This window comes from Mytilus californianus, unplaced genomic scaffold (genome assembly GCF_021869535.1).
Source record: "Mytilus californianus isolate M0D057914Y unplaced genomic scaffold, xbMytCali1.0.p SCAF_4, whole genome shotgun sequence".
NCBI classification, from domain to species: domain Eukaryota; kingdom Metazoa; phylum Mollusca; class Bivalvia; order Mytilida; family Mytilidae; genus Mytilus; species Mytilus californianus.
In genome coordinates, this window is record NW_026262690.1 from 105,929,376 (window position 1) to 105,952,570 (window position 23,195).

General features: G+C 32.5%; 1 protein-coding gene across 1 annotated transcript in view; it reads right to left on the reverse strand.

Moving 5' to 3' along the window:
- The window catches only part of LOC127737176 (serine/threonine-protein kinase Nek9-like), a 168,030-nt gene that overhangs the window by 118,929 nt on the left and 25,906 nt on the right, over positions 1-23,195 (reverse strand). Inside the window, exons 14-16 of the mRNA XM_052247707.1 lie at positions 22,192-22,238; positions 20,879-21,037; positions 16,881-16,986 (exon numbers count right to left, since the gene is read on the reverse strand). Of these exons, the coding sequence (XP_052103667.1) occupies positions 16,881-16,986; positions 20,879-21,037; positions 22,192-22,238 (312 nt within the window). The remainder of the gene's footprint in view (positions 1-16,880; positions 16,987-20,878; positions 21,038-22,191; positions 22,239-23,195) is intronic.

The following is a 23,195-nucleotide window of genomic DNA, read 5'->3' on the forward strand; positions in this document are numbered from 1 at the left end:
TCACCTGTTGCTATTCAATAATGATGGCATCTTTATAAGAAAAGTAGTGACATTACTAAGATCATCATGTGATGCTTGCTTTGTCAGAAATAATACAGTGGCTGTCACATTAGGATTCACAAACAAGACAGCACTGGTGGATATTGAAGATAATAGGATTAAAACAATAGAACTTTCTCATGACTGTGATGCAGTAGCAAGTGATGATAACATTTTGATCATCTGCGGTGAGGTGCAAACTACCATAGTCAATCTGAATGATATGTCTCAAAGAGCCCAAATTGGAATTCATGTAGATTTTATTTCATTATTCCAAAGAAATATATATAGTTCCATTTTGTATGAAAACATAATAAGTTGCTATAAAATCAATGGAGAACTTCTCTGGACATTTACATGTATGCATTATGACATTGAAAGTCCATATATCGTATTAGGTCACTAGCACACTATGTAACAAATTTATCTTACCGACTATCTTTATTTGTTGAATTTAGACTAGAGTTGTCTCATTTGCAATCATACCACATCTTCTTATTTTTTATATTGAAGTGTTCAAGTGTTCAATTTTAAGAACTTCTTCCATTTGTCTGCACAAAAAAAATAATGTCAACAATAACAATTTAATATGAACAACCTTGGTATAACAATATTAAACAGAACTTTCAATACATTTAAATAATCAAATAGTGCAAAAGTCATAAATCCACTACTAGTACTGTATTGAAATAAGCCCCGCCTCCCTACTAACCTAATATGGAATATACATGGTCTCCAGGCGGACGCTTTTAACCAATCATATTCCTAGAAACGTATAGGAGGTAAGATAATATGTGATATTAGTTTGCAAAATATAATTGGGTCCTATCCATACGTTTTGTTTTTTTAAGCTTCTGAATCCTGTAAGTAGGTCCAAATTATGATTTTAGATAGTAATATTGTATTATGCACATCTGTTCTTAGTAATAAAAAGAAGAGTCAGATGATACAAAGAGGACATTCTAAAAGCTATAATGACAACACCATGGCAAAACAAGAGTGCACATGCTGAAATGTCTCGCCTGCTTTACTGACCATTGATTTTATGTTAATAGTCCTAAATATAAAGTTTTACATAAACTTAACATAATCCAAGAAAGTGAGGTCAAGGTCAGATAAAACAATCCAGAAACACATGGACACTTTACAATCAATCCCTACACCGAATATAGTTGACCTGTTGCTTAAAGTATACAAGAAACAGACCAAACCATGAAAACTTTATATTGACCAATGAACCATGAAAATGAAGCCAAGGTCAGATGAACCCTGCCAGATAGACATGTACACCTTACAATCACTCAATACACCGAATATAGTTGACCTATTGCATATAGTATCTAAGAAATAAAGTTAACAAGGAAAACTTAACATTGACCAATGAACCTTGAAAATGAGGTCAAGGTCAGATGATACCTGCCAGACAGACATATACGCCTTACAATCATTCCAAACACCAAATATAGTTGACCTATTGTTTATAGTTTTAGAAAAACAGACCAAAACACCAAAAAAAATATCATTGAGCAATGAACCGTACAAATAAGGTCACGGTCAAATAAAACCTGACATGTACATCATAAAATTTTCCATACACCAAATATAGTTGACATATTGCATACATTATTAAAAAAACAGACCAAAACACAAAAACTGAACTATTACCACTGAACCATGAAAATGAGGTCCAGGTCAGATGACACCAGCCAGTTGGACATCTACACCTTAAAATCATTCCATACACCAAATATAGTAGACCTATTGCTTATACATTGTACTATCTGAGATATGGACTTGACAATGAAAACTTAACCTTGTTCACTGATCGATGAAATGAGGCTGAGGTCAAGTGAATACTGTCTGACATGCATGAGGACCTTGCAAGGTATGCACATACTAAAGATAGCTATCATTTTACTCATAATAAATTAATTTTTTTTCAAGTATTCATTGAACCATGAAAATGAGGTCAAGGACAATGGACATATGACTGACGGAAACTTCATAACATAATGCATCTATATACAAAGAATGAAGCATCCAAGTCTTCTACCTTCTGAATAATTAAGCTTTAAGTAGTTAGTCAACATGGCCTCCATCGCCGGATCACTATCCCTATGTTGAGCTTACTGCGACAAAAGTCGCAGGCTCGACAAAAACAAAAGACAATGATAAGTCATCAGAAAACTGAAGCTGAGCAACAAAAACCACACCAAAAAATTGGAGTCATCTGGGGTGCTCCTTGACCTTGACCATAGATCAATAGCCATAATCCTATTAAAATTTTGTTACATATCAATATTAGATTGTAATCCCATAAAAAACATATTTAAAACACTTTTGAAATGAATACTTTGACCTTGACTTCAGACACAATGACTTCAAAAATCAATATAGATTCAATCATCATTTAATGTGAACATATATTGCAGTTAAGTTGCAATCGTATATGGAGAATTTAATATAAACCACATTTTGGCACAAATTCTGGTCTAGTTAAAGTAATTTTGACCTTGATTTTTAAGGTTAAAACCTCAATATTTGTAGAGATGATCCTTTCATTATATGTGACAATATATTTGAGTAAGGTTGAAATCTCATATGTAGTATTTGATTGAGCATAAGGAATCCACTTTCATTGCACAATTTTTCATCTATTTTTTGTGACTTTAACATAAACTATTGAGAAGGAGGCCTCAAATCTGGTCCTTATTGTAAAACATAAAAAGTTGAAGTATTAAGAGTAGACCTCAATGAGATCATTGAAAGCTCATAAACTGAAAATTTCCACAAAATCTCTCAAAAGATCCAAGAAACAGAAGTAAAACAAGAAATGATTGTAACAGGATGCTGTTACGAAGTCTCCCAAACGAAGCTCCCATAATTCGTCATTCCTAGAGTCACCTGACATTGGGCAAAGTCCCGTTAAACTGGTTTGGTCTAGTAAAGTGATATGCAATAGTGACGCCTGGGGACAGATGAACAGGAATATATATGGTTTAGGGGTGGAGATCTTGACCATTTACAATATATTTGAACAAATTTGAATGACAGGGTCTTACCCTGTATACCATTCAAATCATTTTGGCATGACAAAGCTGAATATATATGGTAAGGGGTGGGGATCTCCAACATTTAAAAACTATTAGATCATTGGGGGTGGGGGAACCCCTGGGGACTGACCCTATATATTATTCAAATCTTTGAGACATGACGAACAGGAATATATAATATGGTTTAGGGGTGGGGATCTCTACTATTTACAACATATTAGAACATTGGGGTTGGGCAATCCCTGGAGACATCTTCTATATACCATTCAAATCTTCATGACATGATGAACAGGAATATATATGGTTTAGGGGTTGGGATCTCAACCATTAACAATATATTTGAACATATTCAAACGACAAGGGGTGGGGATGACCCCTTGGGTCTTACCATATATATAGCATTTAAATCATCTTGGCATGTCAAACCAGCATATATATGGATTAGGGGTGGGGATCTGACATGACCAACAGGAATATATATGGTTTAGGGGTGGGAATCTCCACCATTTACAAGGTATTAGAACATTGGGGTGGGGGACCCCTGGGGACTGACCCTATATATTATTCAAATTTTCGAGACATGACAAACAGGTATATATATATGGTTTAGGTGTGGGGATCTCTACCATTTATAAGATATTAGAACATTAGGGGTGGGGGGAACCCCTGGGGATATCTTCTATATATCATTCAAGTCTTCATGACATGACCAACAGGAATATATATGGTTAAGGGGTGGGGATCTCGACCATTAACAAGATATTTGAACATATTCAAATGACAGGGGGTGGGGATGACCCCTTGGGTCTTACCATGTATATCATTTAAATCATCTTAGCATGACAAACCATCATTTATATGGGCTAGGGTGGCGATCTTGACCACTTACAAGATGTAAGAACTTTTTCAAATGGCAGGGGGAAATGATGACCCCTGGGGAATATCCCTGTATTTCATTTGATGTGCTTTATCATTACAAACCAGAATATATATGGTTTAGGGGTGGGGTACTTGACCACTTACAAGATATTAAATCTCAAATGGAAGCGGGTGGGGTGACCCCTGGGGACTAAACTTTTATTTCATTTAATGTGCTTTATCATTTAGAACATTTTTATTTATAAAGTTTGTGTCTATCACTTACTGTTTTCAAGTTATAATCATTTGAAAATTAAAAAGAAACGACTCACATACCCAAAATCCCAGATGATATTTAATATGGGATATTTTAAAAAGCCCCCTACCAGAAGAAATGGTCCCTCATTTCAGATATTTCTGATTAGCAAAATATTTAATGTTTTGATGAGTGTAAACCTTTATACAAATTTGAAGAGGACTCATAAAAAGATTGATAAGAATATATATGTCATATTTTTACAAGTCCCCATATTAGAAAAAGGTCCCTGACTCAAGATGTTTCTGATAATCAAACTCAGCTGAGGTTTTGGAGAGAAATAAACATTGAACAAGTTTGAGGATGATCTGATAAGAAATGACACAGCCACAAGAATAATTATGGGATATTTTTAAAAGTTTACCTCCAGAATTTTCTAAATATCATTTTTTTTAAGGTTTTGATGAGCAGATACCTTCATACAAATATGAAAAGGATAGGATGGTAAATAAAGGCCACAAGAACTGATATAAAATTGAGAATGGAAATGGGGAATGTGTCAAAGAGACAACAACCCGACCATAGAACAGACAACAGCCGAAGGCCACCAATGGGTCTTCAATGCGGCGAGAAACTCCCGCACCCAGAGGCGTCCTTCAGCTGGCCCCTAAACAAATATGTATACTAGTTCAGTGATAATGGATGTCATACTAAACTCCAAATTATACACAAGAAACTAAAATTAAAAATGATACAAGACTAACAAAGGCCAGAGGCTCCTGACTTGGGACAGGCGCAAAAATGCCGCGGGGTTCAACATGTTTTTTGAGATCTCAACCCTCCCCCTATACCTCTAGCCAATGCAGAAAAAAAACAAACGCACAACAGTACGCACAGTAAAACTCAGTTTAAGAGAAGTCCGAGTCTGATGTCAGAATAGGAAACAAAAGAAAATAAACAAAATGACAATAATACATAAATAACAACAGACTACTAGCAGTTACTGACATGCCAGCTCCAGACCTCAATTAAACTGATTGAAAGATTATGTCTTCATCATATGAATATCAGGCACAATCCCTCCTTTTAGGGGTTTAGTATTATACCATCATAAAATATATGAGAAGAACATAACCTGTGTCATGCCAACAACTGGTTTTAGAATAAATATGTTTAATTCAGATGCAAAGACCCTATAAGTGAATCAATATTAAAGCCAAAATATGCAATCTTTAATGACCTGACAACAGTATCGTAACGATATCCCTTCTTAATAAGTCTGTTTAAAGGTTTTGTTAGCCTTTGAGGTGAATACTAACATTTTTGTGCTTTGTAAAGAATATTACCATAAAAGAATGGATGTGAAATACCCGAACGTATAAGATATCTGCATGTTGAGTTATATTTACGAATGATGTCCTTATACCGATGATAAAATTCAGTAAATGTTTTGACTAGTTTATGATATTGAAAACCCTGGTGTAATAATTTTTCAGTAATACATAAATTTCTCTCGCTAAAATCTAATACGTTGTTACATACACGAGCGAATCGTACAAGTTGAGATATATAAACATCATAAGATAGTGACAAGGGAACGTCACCATCTAAAAATGGATAATTAATGATAGGAAATGAAAAATCATCTCTTTTATCATAAATTTTTGTATTAAGCTTCCCGTTAATGATATAGATATCAAGATCGAGGAAAGGACAGTGGTCATTGTTAGTATTAGCTTTATTTAAAGTAAGTTCAACAGGATAAATTTCTTTAGTATACATACTGAAGTCGTCATTATTGAGAGCCAATATATCATCCAAATATCTAAAAGTATTGTTAAATTTTTGTATCAGATGTTGTTTCGATGGGTCTTTGCTGATTTTAGTCATAAATTGTAACTCATAACAATACAATCAAAGCACCAAAGGCGCTATAGGCAGTTAATTAAAAAAATCAAAGGTAAACTTGGCAGAAGTTAAGATGAATATAGTGGAAGAATGGATGAAAATATTTTTCTCTAATTCTTCGTCAATTTATCCCTTTCTGCACCCATTGTATAAAAAAAAATTAATCAACGTGTGGTTCGTTTGATCTCAGTTCTTCATTGGTTAAAATCCGATTATGACGTCGAATTTACTTGCTTTCCTCTGAATTTCCTATTGTGACGGCATGAAAAAAGGCGACAATGCCTGATGACGTCACATAGAAAGAACACATCTTTTTACAGATCATTCGAAAAGACGCGAGCCTCGCGTTTTAAATTTGAAAATTTAACTGTCTCGAGTGGATAAATATCGTATCACACTCGATGCAGTGGTAGAATCTATATATCTCAGCTATTTCTCAAGTATCAAATAATGTTTGTACTGTAATATTTCTGCTATCCAATCCTACCACTTTCAAAAGTTATTTCCAATTTATTTTTTAAAGATTTAATGTCTGAGATTATGCACATACACTGTCCCATGTTAGGGGAGAGTTTTGTGCCAGCTAACATGTTTAACCCGCCACATTCTGTATGTACCTGTCCATAGTGAGGACCCAGTAATTTGGTGATTGTTGATTGTTGCTGTATATCATATTTATTTTTCATAATTGTTTTGTACATAAATCAGGCTGCTTTAGTTTTATTGTTTTACATTTGTCATTTCGTGGTCGTTTATATCTTACTATGCAGTATAGGTTTTGCTAATTGTTGCAGGCTGCATGGAGGAATATTCTTTTCAGAATAATAATTTCAATTATGGTGTCCAACAGTGGTGTATGGTTTAATTCCACTATGTACTAGAGTTTGAATATGCCATATTAGCGCTTTTAGTTGGATCAGCTGGTGCCACTATGCACAATTATCAAATCATACCTGAAACTATCTGAAATGGTGTAATTTTCTTGTATACTAGTATTACAAGAAATGATGATGTTGTTATAATGGCCTAGCAATGATGCAACATATATTTTTGAAGGCTGTACGGTTGCCTGTAATTGCTTACATCCACTTCATTTGAATTTTGGTGGATAGTTGTCTCATTGGCAATCATACCACATCTCCTTATTTTTAAAATAATTACACATGTCTAATCTATAATAAGCTATTAACACAACGTAATGTTTTGCCTATTTGTTATTTTGATAATGCAAATGTTACACTTAAAATAGTAATACTTTAACATGTAAGTGATATTCAAAGTCAATGAACCATGACTGAAGGTACAAGGCTAAACAATCTCTATGGAAATGAAAGGTGCCAATGCTTGTTCAACTGCAAACCAAATACCATTGACTTTTCATAAGTCGTTCCCTTTAAACAAACCTTAACACAAATTCAATTTCTAAGTCAATGAACCATAATGAGGGGGTGGGGTTATATAATATCCATGGAAATGAAACTTTTGAATACCAATACGTTCGCATACCAAATAGCTTTGACTTAAGATTACTGGTAATTTTAAACTGACATAATCATAATAATCACAAACTCTTTCATGTAAACTAAGTAAAAGTTTCAAAGTCAATAGATCATGCATATGACTGAGGGGTGAGGACCAAATATCCTCTATGGAAATGAGACGTACTAATGCTTCTACACCTACATGCCAATTATTATTGACCTACCACTATTGGTTTCCCTAATTCTAACCTAATCGAAAACTAATAAATGAAATTCCAAAGTAACATAAGTTTCCAAGTAAAAAGAGCATGATTGAGGGGGCGGGGCCAAATAATCTCAATGGAAATTAGAAATGAAAAAGTTTATACAACTGCACACCAAATATCATTGACCTACCACTAGTGGTTCCCCCTAAACTGACCTAATCACAAACATATACATGTAAACTATGCAAAGTTTCAAAGTCAATAGACCATGACTAAGGGGGTGGGGCCAAATATTCTCTATGGTAATGAGATGTGCCTATGCTAACACAACTACTTACAAAATGTCATTGACCTACCAGAAACCAGACCTTATCACAAAATCACAAACTAATACATTGTTGATTCCGCCAAAACAACATGCCTATATATATATATATATATGTCTCACTTTTTGACTCTGTCAAGGCAAGACAAAAATTGCAACAAATTTAATACAAATATTTTGTCCATCTTTTTTTAATATTCTTCATTTCTTAGATATATCAATGCTGCGTTCACACATAAATCGAATTCGATTCACATTATTAGTATTAACTGATTTGAATTAGTTTAATACGCATTCGAAACGTTTAATGTCCAAAAGTAAATTCTACTTGGAATTGCAATACACGTCAAAATCGCTTTACTGTGAATGCAGGGGTTAAAATTAACATTTGGTACTGGACAGTCCAGGACCTTTGACACTCCAAACTGAAAGGTCCACAACCTAAATTCCAGGTCCTGCTTTTACTTGAAATAGTTCATAACTCAGTAAGATACTTTAATGTGCTTTTGGTGTTAAGTTAGCTTGTTTCATTGTCAGTGTCACTGTCGTTTAACATGTTTAATAATAAATGCAATTGTCTTGTATATTAATTTATGAATTCAAATAATCTTTTTTTTGTATTAGGAAGGCTGAGGGAGGCTGAGGGTATCACTGTGGGTGGGTGTGTTGTCTCAACAATTGATTATTTATTACTAATTATACCATTATATTAAACAGTTCAAATTCAAAACTGTTTAAGTGTATCATATCTAGTTGCACTATATATTATATTAGCTAGTTCCTCTGTGAAAATAAAGTAAGAAACTTCCAGATTTTTATAGGCCCTTCAAAATTGAGAAGAAATTACCTCATGGAATTGTAGTAATATGTTTAAACAATAAAAACATCTACATGTAATATCAATATTTATTAATGATAAGGAAAATACTGTCACATTTGATTGGTTTTTGACATGAAAATTTGTGAACTAAAAGTAATTTTGAGTTTCTGTATAAAATATTTCCTGCTTTTTCTTTCTTTTCAATATATCTTTGGTTTTCAATTCTAGAGTTTATATTTCATCGTGATAGATGTATTTTGTCTCATGCCTGGAATTATTATATTTTTATTGTATTTGATCGGCAAACCCGGAATTACCCTTATCCGCCCCCGGAATTAGATCCGGTATTATAATTGTCTTCATTTCCGGTTTATGGCATCCATTGTTTTTCAATGTTGTTTTTGTCAGTCAGATACGATTTACTCGGATTTACACATAACATGTTGGCGATTTTCGGTATAAAGCTAGCGGTTGAACAAAATGATTATTATCAGAAATCACCAAATTTAAAACGTCCTTGATTTACGTTTTGTCGACGAAGTTAAAATTAGCGCCAACTGAGACTTCAACTCCGTGTCATATTAGTCACAGCCGTTATACAATATTCCTGCGCTTTGTGCCATTTGGCAACTGTAAACGACTTGTAATTAGAGATTTTCGGCGATGAAATAATTCATGCAATTGTTCTTTGACATCTTGGCCAAAAGCACAGGGGATAATTAACTACGTAAGGATTTCTATTGAGCACTACTTCCTATGTGCAACTTCAAAACTTTTGGGTGGTTCGACGATCATTTAAGGTTTTTCTGGTCATATTTTTTGTATTCCAGAATTAAAAGTATGAAAAAAGTGTTCAATTAGTTATAAATAACATAATAGCCAGCCAGATATTAACAATGGCACATATTTCAGCATTTATTGGGTAGAACACAAATCTAGGGTGCTCGCATAAAGCAGCTTAACTGCTTAAAAACAGGTCCGCAATAAGTGATGCACAGTAAGTCCCCATTGGAATTCCGATAACTTGACGATATACAGAATCTCCAAAGCGAACAAAAATGTTATCAAGTAAAAATTCAAGGCTAGATATAGTATCAAAGCATGTCCAATTGGCATAGTTCTTTTGTTTGTTGCTTCTAAAAAATGACCTTAAAGAGTTTGAACATATGTATTCGCATTCCAACTTATTAAATGCCCATTTAATTAGGTGTGTGAATTTTTTCTTAATAAGAATATGAGGCAAAGTGGTATATAGGGTAGAAAAATCAATACTTTGAACAGACTCAAAAACACCAATATATGCATGCAATTTATCAAGTACTTCCAAAGAGTTTTTTACACTCCAAAAGCAGTTAATTCCACTTTTTTCAAAGGCTTTATTTGAAGAATATTTTTAGAACACAACCTGATAAAAATACTGCACTATCTAGACAATAAGAACTGCTATTTAATATTTTTACTAGTCCAATAAAATGGTCTCTAAATAAGGAATATCCAACTCATTCAAGATTTTCATGAGTGGAAACCTTCATTCAAATTTGAAGATGATCTGATAAGAAACAAAGATGCTAAATGGGCTTCAAGATATAATATGTTTGAAAATTTCCCTAGTTCCTTTACTGAAAATATACTACCCAACTTCAGATTTTTCTGATTATAATACTTGTCTATACCCTTAATATACATGGGTGTAAAACTTACAATTATCTGAAGACGCTGTGACAAAAAATGAATGTGCTAGCTGCATGACAACAAAGTAAGGAAAGACAGACGAACAGACCAATGAATGGAACAAAAACCTTGAAATCTATGCAGCTATGTTCCTTGGGGCATAATAATGATTTAAGCATTTACCTAATGAATCAAGAATTTGCAAATTAAAATTGACGAAACAAACTATAATATATATTTTTGTATGCCTCTGCAGTTTTTAAATTAATCTCTGTCACTACTAATTACATAATATTATATCACAAAATCTTTAACTTGACAGCTATCTAATCTATACCATATTGTCATATTCCAATAATTGAAATGTTTATTTATCATTTATATTTATCTGAATCAATAGTCAAAAAGGTGTATCAATTATTTGACTTTTTGCTTCTCCATAAAGTAAGCACCACCCATCACAACATTTAAGGTAAGAATGCTTTTGAGATTTGGGGTAAACATTAATTAAACATCCATCTGAACAAAAAACAGAAGATATCTGCAGGCCAACATATATTGGTTAAAATCGAGTTTAGATAAGTATTTAATAAATCCCACAGAATTCACAATGAGGATTGCTGTCAACAACAATTTATTTATGAGACACATGACAGGACAACACAACAAAAACAATGTTATCCATTTGGGAGGGCATTTAAAACATAGAGTGCCATTTTCCAATCAATCAAGGACCACAACTCCTTAACAACAAATGTGAAATTCATCATCATCGCATTTGACCCAATTTTGTCATCAGTAACATTATATTAATTGGTTAAAAAATTGGTTGAACTGTTCATAAGTTACTGCTTAAAAACAAAATCAATCAAGGACAGACAGACGAACAGACCAATGAAAGGGACAAAAAAAATGAAATCTATGCAACTATGTTCCTTGGGGCATAATAATGATTAAAGCATTTACCCAATGAATCAAGAATTTGCAAATTCAAATTAACGTAATCAATCTATAATATATTTTTTCTGTATGCCTCTGCAGTTTTTAAATTACTCTTTGTCACTACTAACTGCATAATATTATATCAAAATAATTTTTATATCACAAAATCTTTAACTTGACAGCTATCTAATCTATTCTATATTGTCCTATATCCAATAATTTTAATGTTTATTTATCATTTATATTTATCTGAATCAAAAGTCCAAAGTAAGTGTACCAATTATTTGACTTTTTGCTTCTCCATAAAGTAAGCACCACCCATCACAACACTTAAGGTAAGAATGCTTTCGAGATTTGGGGTAATCATTAATTAAACATCCATCTGAACAAAAAACAGAAGATATCTGCAGGACAACATATATTGGTTTAAATCAGTCTAGATAAGTATTTAACAAATCCCACAGAATTCACAATGAGGATTGCTGTCAACAACAATTTATCTTTGGGACACATGACAGGACAACAAAAGAAAAACAATGTTATCCATTTGGGAGGGCATATCAAACATAGAGTGCCATTTTCAAATCAATCAAGGGCCATAACTCCTTAAAAAAAAGTGAAATTCATTAACATCAAACTTGACCCAATTTTGTCATCAGTAACATCATATTAAACGGGAAAAACATTGGTTGAACTGTTCATAATTCACTGATCAAAAACAAAATCTATCAAGGGCTATAATTCCTGAATGGAAAGAGTAAATATCGTCAATATTAAACTTGACCTCCATTTTGTCATCAATAAAAATGTATAAAAATTTGAAAAATTTAAAAGCATTGGCTTTATAGATCATTAGTGAATGCTCGGAAGCAAAGCAACTGAAGCTGCCTATCCCAATCCATCTCCATCACAGCTGATTGAAATAGAGCTGTTTGTATAGTAAGACTTATAGCTACCAAATGAGACAATGAATTACTAAAATAGGGGTCAAAGGTCAAAGTCAAGGTCAGTTTGATGATTCTGCATACAATTTTGTCCATTTAAGTCCTACAGTACACAATTTATGCACAGGACACAAATGAGACTAGGTTTTACAATCATAGGGGTCAAAGTCAAGATCAGATCGCCCATAGCCCAAGATGCAACTGCATACTAAGTTTGGTTTACCTAAGTTTTATGGTACAAAAGCTATGAACTGGACAGGATTTGGACAAGGATTTACTTTAAATAAGGGTCAGAGGTCACTGACTTTTGTCTATGAAACACTCCCAGCCCATGATGTATCTGCATACCAAGTTTGGTCAACCAAAGTTCAATGGTACAAAAGATATGCACTGGACATGAAGTAGGATGGACAGACACCAATCTGCTGAAAATTGTCTGAGATGCAGATTGTAACAGCCTGGTCAGACAAAAATGATGCCTACCTATATATATATATATTGAGATATTTTTGATTTGTCAACCTACTGGTCACTTAGAGACAAAACTTAGGAATATACCAGTATAAATACAGTTGGATAGCTGCCAACATAAATTCTCATTACTACTCAAAGAAAAGGGAGGGGTATTACAAAATTTTAGTACAAGCTAAAACTACATTTTGCATATTGAAAATGATGCACAACACTACGTTTTGACCATTGCAAAAAAAAAAGAGTACTGCATGTGAATTTTCCTTTCCAGATTTTGTATGAATGATTATAGTTAAACACTCACAATTTTAAGTGTAAAAGAATTTTCTTTGGAAAATTGCACACACACAGATGCTTTGATATAAGAAATTGAATAACTCTTTTATTCAAGCGTCTTTCTTTAAAACATCTTTCATATAAAATATACAGAAGTTGTATGTCTAACATAATGTTAATTGATTCTTTGTTTTTAAATAAATTAACATTGATGTTTTAATATTTTTAAAATACACAGTTTTTCTACTCTTAATTTCAGAAATAAAGGGAGAATAATGGCTTCATCAGATAGGAACGTCTGCAACCTCTGTTATGATGATGATGGAACATCTACACAAGCTGTCACATGGTGCACAGAATGTGAGGTGTTCCTTTGTACACACTGTGGAAAGCATCACAAAAAGTCCAGACTATCTAATGACCACAAAACCATGTCTACTACAGACTACCATAAATTACCAAAATTAATACTAGATATAAGTAGCCAGTGCAGAGACCACAAGAAGAAGTTTGAACTTTACTGTACTTTCCATGCCTGCCCCTGCTGTGTCCAGTGTGTTACTGATAAACATCAGAAATGTCAAGACATGAAACCACTATCAGATATTCTAAAGCAAGTTAAATCATCTGCCTCGGTTCAAATTCTTGAAAAAGATTTGAAGGATATGAAGGAAAATGTTGAAGAGATTACAAAATATTTGAACAGTAGGATTGAAACCAGCAATATTCAGAAACAAAAAGCTGCTGAAAAAATTCGATCTATGAGGAAATCAATAGATGATTACTTGAACAAAATAGAAAAAAACATTCTGGAAAACCTAGAATTTAAACAATTAAACATAAAATCAAAGATAAACACTCTTCTACAACAACTGGAAACACAAGCCAATGAGATAAGCCAATTGCAGAGTGAGTTTTCAAAAATGACACAATATGCAACCGAGTTACAAATGTATGTTGGTCTGACAGAAATTGAAAAAACTGCATCACAAGCAGCAAAATACACAGAAAGTTTAAAAAGTGGAGGCCAATTTGATGAAAATAACCTAGAAGTTACTATCTCATCTGAACTTCAATCAATTTTAAAAGATGTCAAATCATTTGGAGATATTCATATCAATACCAGCCCATTTACTCTTCAGCTTAAGGCTGTAAGAAAAGATCAAGCACAGTACCTAGTTCATACTATTCCTAGACTTGAACAAATTAAGCCATCCATGTTAAGACAACTGACAATTCCAAAAGATATGCAGCCTATTGATATACTTGCCTGTAGAATATTACCTGATGGTAAATATTTAATTCTTGATAGCCATATTAGTCAAAGTCACCTGCTGCTGTTCAGTAATGAAGGCATGTTTATGAGAGAAGTAGTGACCTTCACTAGATACTCATCAGATACTTGCTTCGTAAAAAATAATACAGTGGCTGTCACATTAGGATTAGAAAAGCAGACAGCAATGGTGGATCTAGAAAAGAATAAAATTATCAAAACAATTCACCTTTCTCATATCTGTGATGGAGTAGCAAGTGATGGTCAAATGTTAGTCATCAGCAGTATGAAGAAAAGTACTAGAGTAAATCTGAATGATGACTCACATACAATCTTGCAAGGAATTGTGGCAGATTGTGTTGCATTTTTCAAAGGAAATATCTATGGTTCCATCTGTAAAGAAAACAAAGTCTGCTGCTACAATAGTACTGGAGAACCTCTCTGGACATTTATGCACCATGACATTGAAAAGCCAGGACAACTTACATTAGACAAGAATGGCTTTGTTTATATAGCTTCTCGTGGAAACTACAAAATTATGGTAGTATCACCAGATGGTAAAACCTGTAGGACAATACTATCAGAGGCTGATGGAATCAAAAATAATTTTGCAATAGACACCAACAGAGCAACAGGAATGATGATATTGTCAAGTGAAATAAGCATTGATAGTGAGAACAAATCATATGAAACAGCTTTTGTTTATAAAATCTGATCCCTAGTGTTTACCATTGCCAACAGTATGAAGTCTTCCTTTTTATGCACCCCTGACCCCTACCCGAACCCCCTTTTTTAACAACTATACATTGTTTAGCATTTACACAAACTAAAATATTTTCTTAGTATTGAACATTATAAACGCAAAAAGTTTGACACAGAAATATAACAAAATTGTTTGGAAATAGTATAAAAATCTGGTCAAACAGTTGAGTAAGACTTATCCAAGTTGAACTTTATTCAAACTAGGGATCCTGATAACTACGTTGAAATGTCTAACCTTTTCATGACAGACAACAAAGATGATGCCCCTGCTCCATGCATGAAAACAGTTATTGGATTAAGTAAAACAGTACTATGAAGTAAAATTTGAAATGGTTGTGTCTAAAAGACAAATTTGATGCCCACATCAAAAACATTCAGTCATTATTGGAAATTTTGTAGAAAATACAAATCCTGATAATATGCACTCTATTAAAACATGTTATAATACCCTGCTTAGTTTATAACATTATATGATTTAAAAGATCGAGCTAGAAAAGAGCAGGAGGAGTAAACTAGACAAGCCTGCACCCTGCATCTAAATGACAAAGCTCAACATGGTTATTTGTGGAAATTTGGGAAACTACTAAATGTCAAAGAAAACCAATGCACATCTTTTATATATCTACAAACACTCAACATAATGTAAAGTTCAAGCTTAAAAACTGTCAGACAAACCATGTACCCTGCATGCTAAATATTGTCAAAATAAGTTCAACATTCTGTCATTTGTGGAAATTTTAATGAATATCAAAATTCTGCAAAAGTGCACATCTTAAGTATAAAAATTATGCACTAAAATCCTATTAAATATAAAAGTTCTAGCTTAAAAACAGTAGAAGGAATGTAGGTGACAAACCATGTAGTCTACGTTAGACAAATAAGATAACAACAATATATCCCACATTCGTCAAAGAGGCATATAAAAGAAAGTCAATCAATGGAATTGGATGGCAGGAATATGTTATACTACATTGCATGATACTTCATACAAAAAAACCTTTCACTTAAGCAATGGATAAACATTTTTCACAGTCTATTTAGTTTGAAATGAACTCAAAACTGTAATTGGGAAAAAATGCCAAATAGTATTGTGAAAGGGAAAAGCCTATTGTATAAGCACACACACAGTAATTGTAAAAGTCTGAGAGTTAACTTTTTGCTTTTCCCGCTACAATTCATATTCTGAACCTGGTTAGTCCATGGTTAAATCTTGTTCAATTAATACATGAATTGATATCTGCTTAAACTGATGCAAAAAATTATTTTTATATTTATTTTAATTTTATTTGCGTCTCACCTGTCATTCCTGTCCTGTCAGTGAAGGAGTGAACCGGGAAGTTTGACTGCCAAAAACTATTTTCATGAAGGTATGAATTCCCAACCAACAAGGGAATATAGGATTACTATGTCTTGCTTCCACAACTTTCATCGCAGGCTTGACAAAAATACTGCACCAGTAAAAACTGAAACAGGTCTTATAAGTATAGAGGCCTTTTTGGGGGAAGATGGCTTATAAGAGTGAACAACTGTATTAAACTTGATCTACTATTTTGAAATATAAGCTGAAAACCAAAAAGATAAAAATATACACTTACTATCTATGGCTGCTGAATGTGTGTTACTGGTTGCTATGGAGACTATATTATAGCGTACTAATGGTTTTACTGTGCTGAAGGTGTATTTACATGGGATATCATAACTCTGGAATATAAAATATACACAGGATATCAAACTTTGGAATATAAAATATACACAGGATATCATAACTCTGGAATATAAGATATGCACAGGATATCAAAACTATTGAGTATAAGATATGCACAGGATATTATAACTCTGGAATATAAAATATACATGGGATATCATAACTCTGGAATATAAGATATAAACAGGATATCCTAACTCTGGAATATATAATATATACAGGATACTACAGCTCTGGAATATAAAATATATGCATGATACCACAGCTCTGGAATATAAAATATATACAGGATACCACAGCTCTGGAATATAAAATATATACAGGATACTACAGCTCTGGAATATAAAACATATTCAGGATATCCTAACTCTGGAATATAAAATATATACAGGATACTACAGCTCTGGAATATAAAATATATGCATGATACCGCAGCTCTGGAATATAAAATATATGCATGATACCACAGCTCTGCAATATAAAATATATACAGGATACTACAGCTCTGGAATATAAAACATATTCAGGATATCATAATTCTGGAATATAAAATATATACCATACAGGAATTCTTTACTCTGGAATATAAAATATACACAAGATATTATAAATCTGGAATGTAAAATATACACATTTTGTCATCAGCAAATAAAAACATAACTAAATTTGTATTTTTTTCAAGCAGGATGTATAAAGACGCACTCACGTTCGTTTAGATCTATAAAGAGGTTAAACTCTTAACTATCCTACTGTCTGTCGATACATTTATTTTTGGCATTGCACTAGTCATGTCTTCTTTGACTGTCCATGACGTTAAAATACTAAATCCCTGGGATGTGTTTTAGTTGATTTTAGTCTCTGATGCATGATTTTTTATTATTAATTGTTTTGGCTTTTAACTAGCTGTCAGTAACTGCGAGTACTCTCAAATCGTACTTTCTTGTTTATTTGACCTGTTGATACTAATTGTATTGCTTTTTTGTTATTTAATGTTATTCAGGGTTATATCTGGTCTATATACCAGCTTTGATAAGTGTTTGGTATAACTATAAATTTTCACTTTGTACTATGAACATCAAAATTATTTATGTTGTAAAAATATTTCCTTTCTCTATTGGTACTGTACACGTATACCTAACAACAAAATTATTTTCATTTACCTGTGTTTAAAGTTATTGCAAATGGCTGATATTTTTGTTCGAGCATATTGTTTTTCTTTAATTGTTTAACATTTCTTACCTATATAACATGTTACTTTTATTATTCTTCCCTTAGTTTATTTATTTTGTATTTACATTGTGTCATAGGTCAAATTTATTTGTTCAGTGTATGTTCAATGGTGTTAATATGTCCTTTGATTGAGTTAAGCTATTTCAGTTGATATTTTATAGTGTGTCTTTCTATGTTGTGATGTTACACTATTGTTTCAGAAAAAGGGTGAAGGTTTGGTACCATTAAAACGTTTAAACCCACTGCATTTGTTTGCACCTGTCCTAAGTCAGGAATCTGATGTTCAGTAGTTGTCGTTTGTTGATGTGGTTCATAAGTGTTTCTCGTTTCTCATTTTTTATATAGATTAGACCGTTGGTTTTCCCGTTTGAATGGTTTTACACTAGTAATTTTTTTGGGGCCCTTTATAGCTTACTGTTCGGTGTGATCCGGCTCCGTGTTGAAGACCGTACTGTGACCTATAATGATTTATTTTTATAAATTTTGACTTGGATGGAGAGTTGTCTCATTGGCACTCATACCACATCTTCTTATATCTACATATTATCATAACCATGATAACTCTGGAATAAAACATGTACACAGAAAATAATAAAAACTAAAATTGCAAATGCAAGCAAAAGTTGATGTCACCCCAGTCCACCAATTGCAACAGTTACAGCACCCACTTTGAAATGTTAAAACAGTGAATGGAAATATAAATATGTGCATAACAACAAATATTTTTGTAAAAGTTTGGAGCATTTTTAATTTTTCACATTTTTCCTGTTTCTATGGTAACGATGGCCAATTTTAAAATTCCAAAGTTAAAGAGCATCTCTACACATGCCAGCTGACACTTCTGTAAAGTTCGTTAAGCTTGGAGCATTTTAAATTTTTTGACATTTTTGCTATTTCTATGGTATGATGGCCATTTTGAAATTTTAAAAATCTTATTCCACATCTATACATTGAAAACAACCTGGTCTTATATTGAACTGTTACACAACTGTCCCAGGTTAGGGTTTTATAAAGGACAAAGGATGTGAACAATTACAGGTAACTGTACAGCCTTCAACAAAGAGCAAAACTCATACCATATACACATGTAGTAAGTTAGAAAAGATCCTATTAATGAAAAAATGTGAAACAATTCAAAGGAGTAAATAACAGCCTGATTAATACTACTACAATGCAATGAATGAAAAAGACAGCTACCAACAACATCCACTGGATTAAAGGTTTCTGACATCCATCCCCTAACCTTGGACAGAAATTAAAATGTAATAACAGAACATAATAACAAACTGTAAAAGTCAATTGGAAAGGGTTTAACTCATCATATCTATACTAAGCTAAGCGCATAACTCTGGAATATAAAATATATACATGAAAAACTCTATAATATAACATATACAAATTATATCATAACTCTGGAATATAAAATATTCACATGATATCATAACTCTTGAATAAAAAATTTACACAGAATATAATAAATCTGAATATACAATATACATATTACATAATACGATTGATTAAGAGGTTTGGTATAATAACCCTTGAACATGAAAAATACACAGGGTATAAGGGTAACTAACTTTGGAACATAAAATATACAAGGCATAATATAACTTTGGTATACACAATATTGATGGGATATCACTATGAATTGAGTCTCTTAAAAGCTTGCATTGCTCACCTGAAACTATGGCAAATGTAAACCATGGCCACATTCAATAACTATTTCACTAATTTAATCTCCTAAAGTTTGGAAGAATTAGTTAGTCCTTTAATGCAGTTAAGAAATGTGTCATTGCATTTTAAAATGATTCAGAATAAAGAATTACCATATTCAAGTTGTGAAGCTCTAATTCTAATATGCTTCTTTCGCTATGTAAACAACAGCTTAATAAAATTCTCAATATATCTATACTTAATGCAGACTCAGAGATGTACGATCGAGATAAAATTGGAATATAATGGCCCAGACCATGTGAAAACTTCCAACAAATCTATGGATTGTATGAATAATTTCTTAAATAGAAAATTAAGATGAGAATGACTAAACAAAGAAACATTAACTGTACACTGGAAATAATAACTCTTGCATGAATACAATATTTATATTTGGCTTTAAAGACTATAAATAGCCTTTTCGATAATACATTGGTACTAATTTAGTCCATTTAATTATATATATATATATATATATATATGGTAAAGAAAAACAAGGGATATTTATGACTTAAATCCTTACAAACACTTGGCTACTCTCAAAGCAAAAGAAAAAAGTTCTTCAATTAAGGTTTTCATATCTCAAAGTCACAGTGAGGACATCGACATCACAACTTACTGTAAATTAGGGAATAAAACATAATACTGTATATTCAGATATGTATTTGTGTGTGCATTTCATATTCAAATTGATGTCAAATTGACAAAAATGTCATATTAATCAATGCGTTTTCTAGAAATGCTACATACCAGTAATGTTGTGGAAACACCAAATGCAAGATTTTTCTATTTGCAAAACCATTTCTATTGCAATTTTCGCTATAATAAAAAACAGTGCAAACATTTCTAAGTTAACAGTAGTTATTAACTTTCATTGTGCTTTAAAACATCCTGATACAAAAATGACTAAAAATAGATTTTATAAATTGAATAATTACACACCTGTTTTCTCTTCCGTAGTCCAGACATTTCTGAATTAAATCCTAGAATATTATGTTCATTACTACCACAAGCCAGAACACGACCAGTTGTTGTAATTAAGAATGTCCCTTCACTTCCTCCTAATACATGCTTAATCAAATGCTTTCCTGGGGTTTTCACCTTTAAAAAAAGAGAAAGAAATGTGTATTGAATAATTATAAGTGAACATGTTATTTGTTTTCTATGTGTGTACACATTTTATAATGCAATTTTGAAAACCTACTTGAGTTTTTATGTGTATTGGGTGTTTTCCTACATCTTAGATTGTTAAAAAGCAGAAAATAATCTCTCTATATAAAAATAAGGAGATGTGGTATGATTGCCAATGAGACAACTATCCACCAAAGTTCAAACGAAGCGGATGTAAGCATTTATAGGCAACCGTACGGCCTTCAACAATGATAAAAACCGATACCATATAGTCGGCTATAAAAGGCCCCGACATGAAAAATATGAAACAATTCAATTGAGAAAACTAACGGCCTAATTTATAATAATCAATTTAGGAAAAACAAATATAACAGACATGAACCAACAACAACCACTGTACTACAGGCTCCTAACTTGGAACAGGCACATAAAGAATGTGGCGGGGTTAAACATGTTTGTGAGCGCTCAACCCTCCCCTAACCTGGGACAGTGGTGTAACAGCACAACTACAAAAAACGGACAACGTTATACCATAATACAACCTGTAAACGGGCGTACAAAAACCTGTGACCCATAATTTTTATTATATTTTTGAAAAAAAGCATGATACACACTTCATTTTATTACTGGTAATTATTAAAAAAATCTATCAATTTAAACTTAGACTCCCTTCTACCTTAAGTATTTAGTGTCAAGCTGAATTGCAGGTTTCATACAGAACTAGCCTGTGTACACTCCATAACATTTCATAAGACCAACTATTCATTTTTTTCTTTAGAAACTTCAATCAGGGTTATTACTAAGGATTTTTGATGGCTAGTTCAGGGACTCACCAATTTCAGTCATGGTGAGTCCAACAGGGAGAAGATGAAATTTTATTATATATTGCTATAGTATTTATTATTTCAGTCTCCATGACAAAAAAGAGCAAGGAAATGACTAAAATTTAGATTGTTCTTAAACTTTTTATATGAATTGATATTTGTGCTCAGTTGATACAACATTTCAAAATCTTGATGCACCTTTGGATTCAGTTTTGAAAATGATGATCAGCCCAGATAGATTTTCATGAGTGTTGGACTCATACACTCTTGTGATTTTAATTTATCAAATAAAATTTTTACCTTTTGAGGTGAAAAGTAGTCATCTTCACTGTTTAAACCAAGTCGACCTAAAACAGTAAAAGAAATATTATCTTAATTAAATTACCTTGATATTTTTGTGACAGTGATTGTGAAAATATAAAATGTTGAACAACAAAAATGCATGCAAAATGTATGATTGTAATAAAAAAAATTTTAAGAATCTATAAAATTTCAGAACACCTGATCTGTTGACATTTCAAAGTTCAAATCCAACTTAATGAGCTCTTGAAACATGAAGGACACACTGCAAGGCAAAAAATTGAACCATTCATGAACTTGGTTTCCGACAAAATTTTCTGTCAATTTTACTGATACCCCCCTATTTCAGTATCTACAAATTGATTGATTATACTCAATAAGCTTAGGTAGTCATGAAATCAAAAAGCAATTATATCTATCTCTATCAACATTTTTTGCAGTAATTACAAAAAAATTAATTATGATATTTTACTCTTCTGAAAGCACATCATAGACAACTTTCATTAAAATCTCCCAATCTCCAAGTGGAGGATAATAACATATGTCGAAGCGAAATAGTTACGTGCATATGATAAAGGGGAGATAACTCTACCAAATCCTAACAATTCCTACTTTACAAGTCTCAATACACCAGTTCCTGAAATGAATGCCCACTACACACATCTCAAGAGCCTACAGGAGGTAATTATTTAACTTACCAAACTCTCCTTATCCTATATATAATTCAATTATTTGTGAGGGCAATTAAAGAGAGGACAACTCTGTAACTTGCCAGACTTTTCACATCCAATGTGTTAACATTTATTTTAAAGGGTCACACACAGATTGTCAACAGCATACCAAAAAAGAGAAATAATTCTGTGAAAAATTCTAAAAGCAAAAATTCTACACATCTAATGTATACATTTATCTCTTTGTGGTTGTAAACACAACATTTCTAAAGAGTGGATGTAACTTTTTTACTTATTAAACCTCATTGCCCAAGCAGACATCTACTACCATTT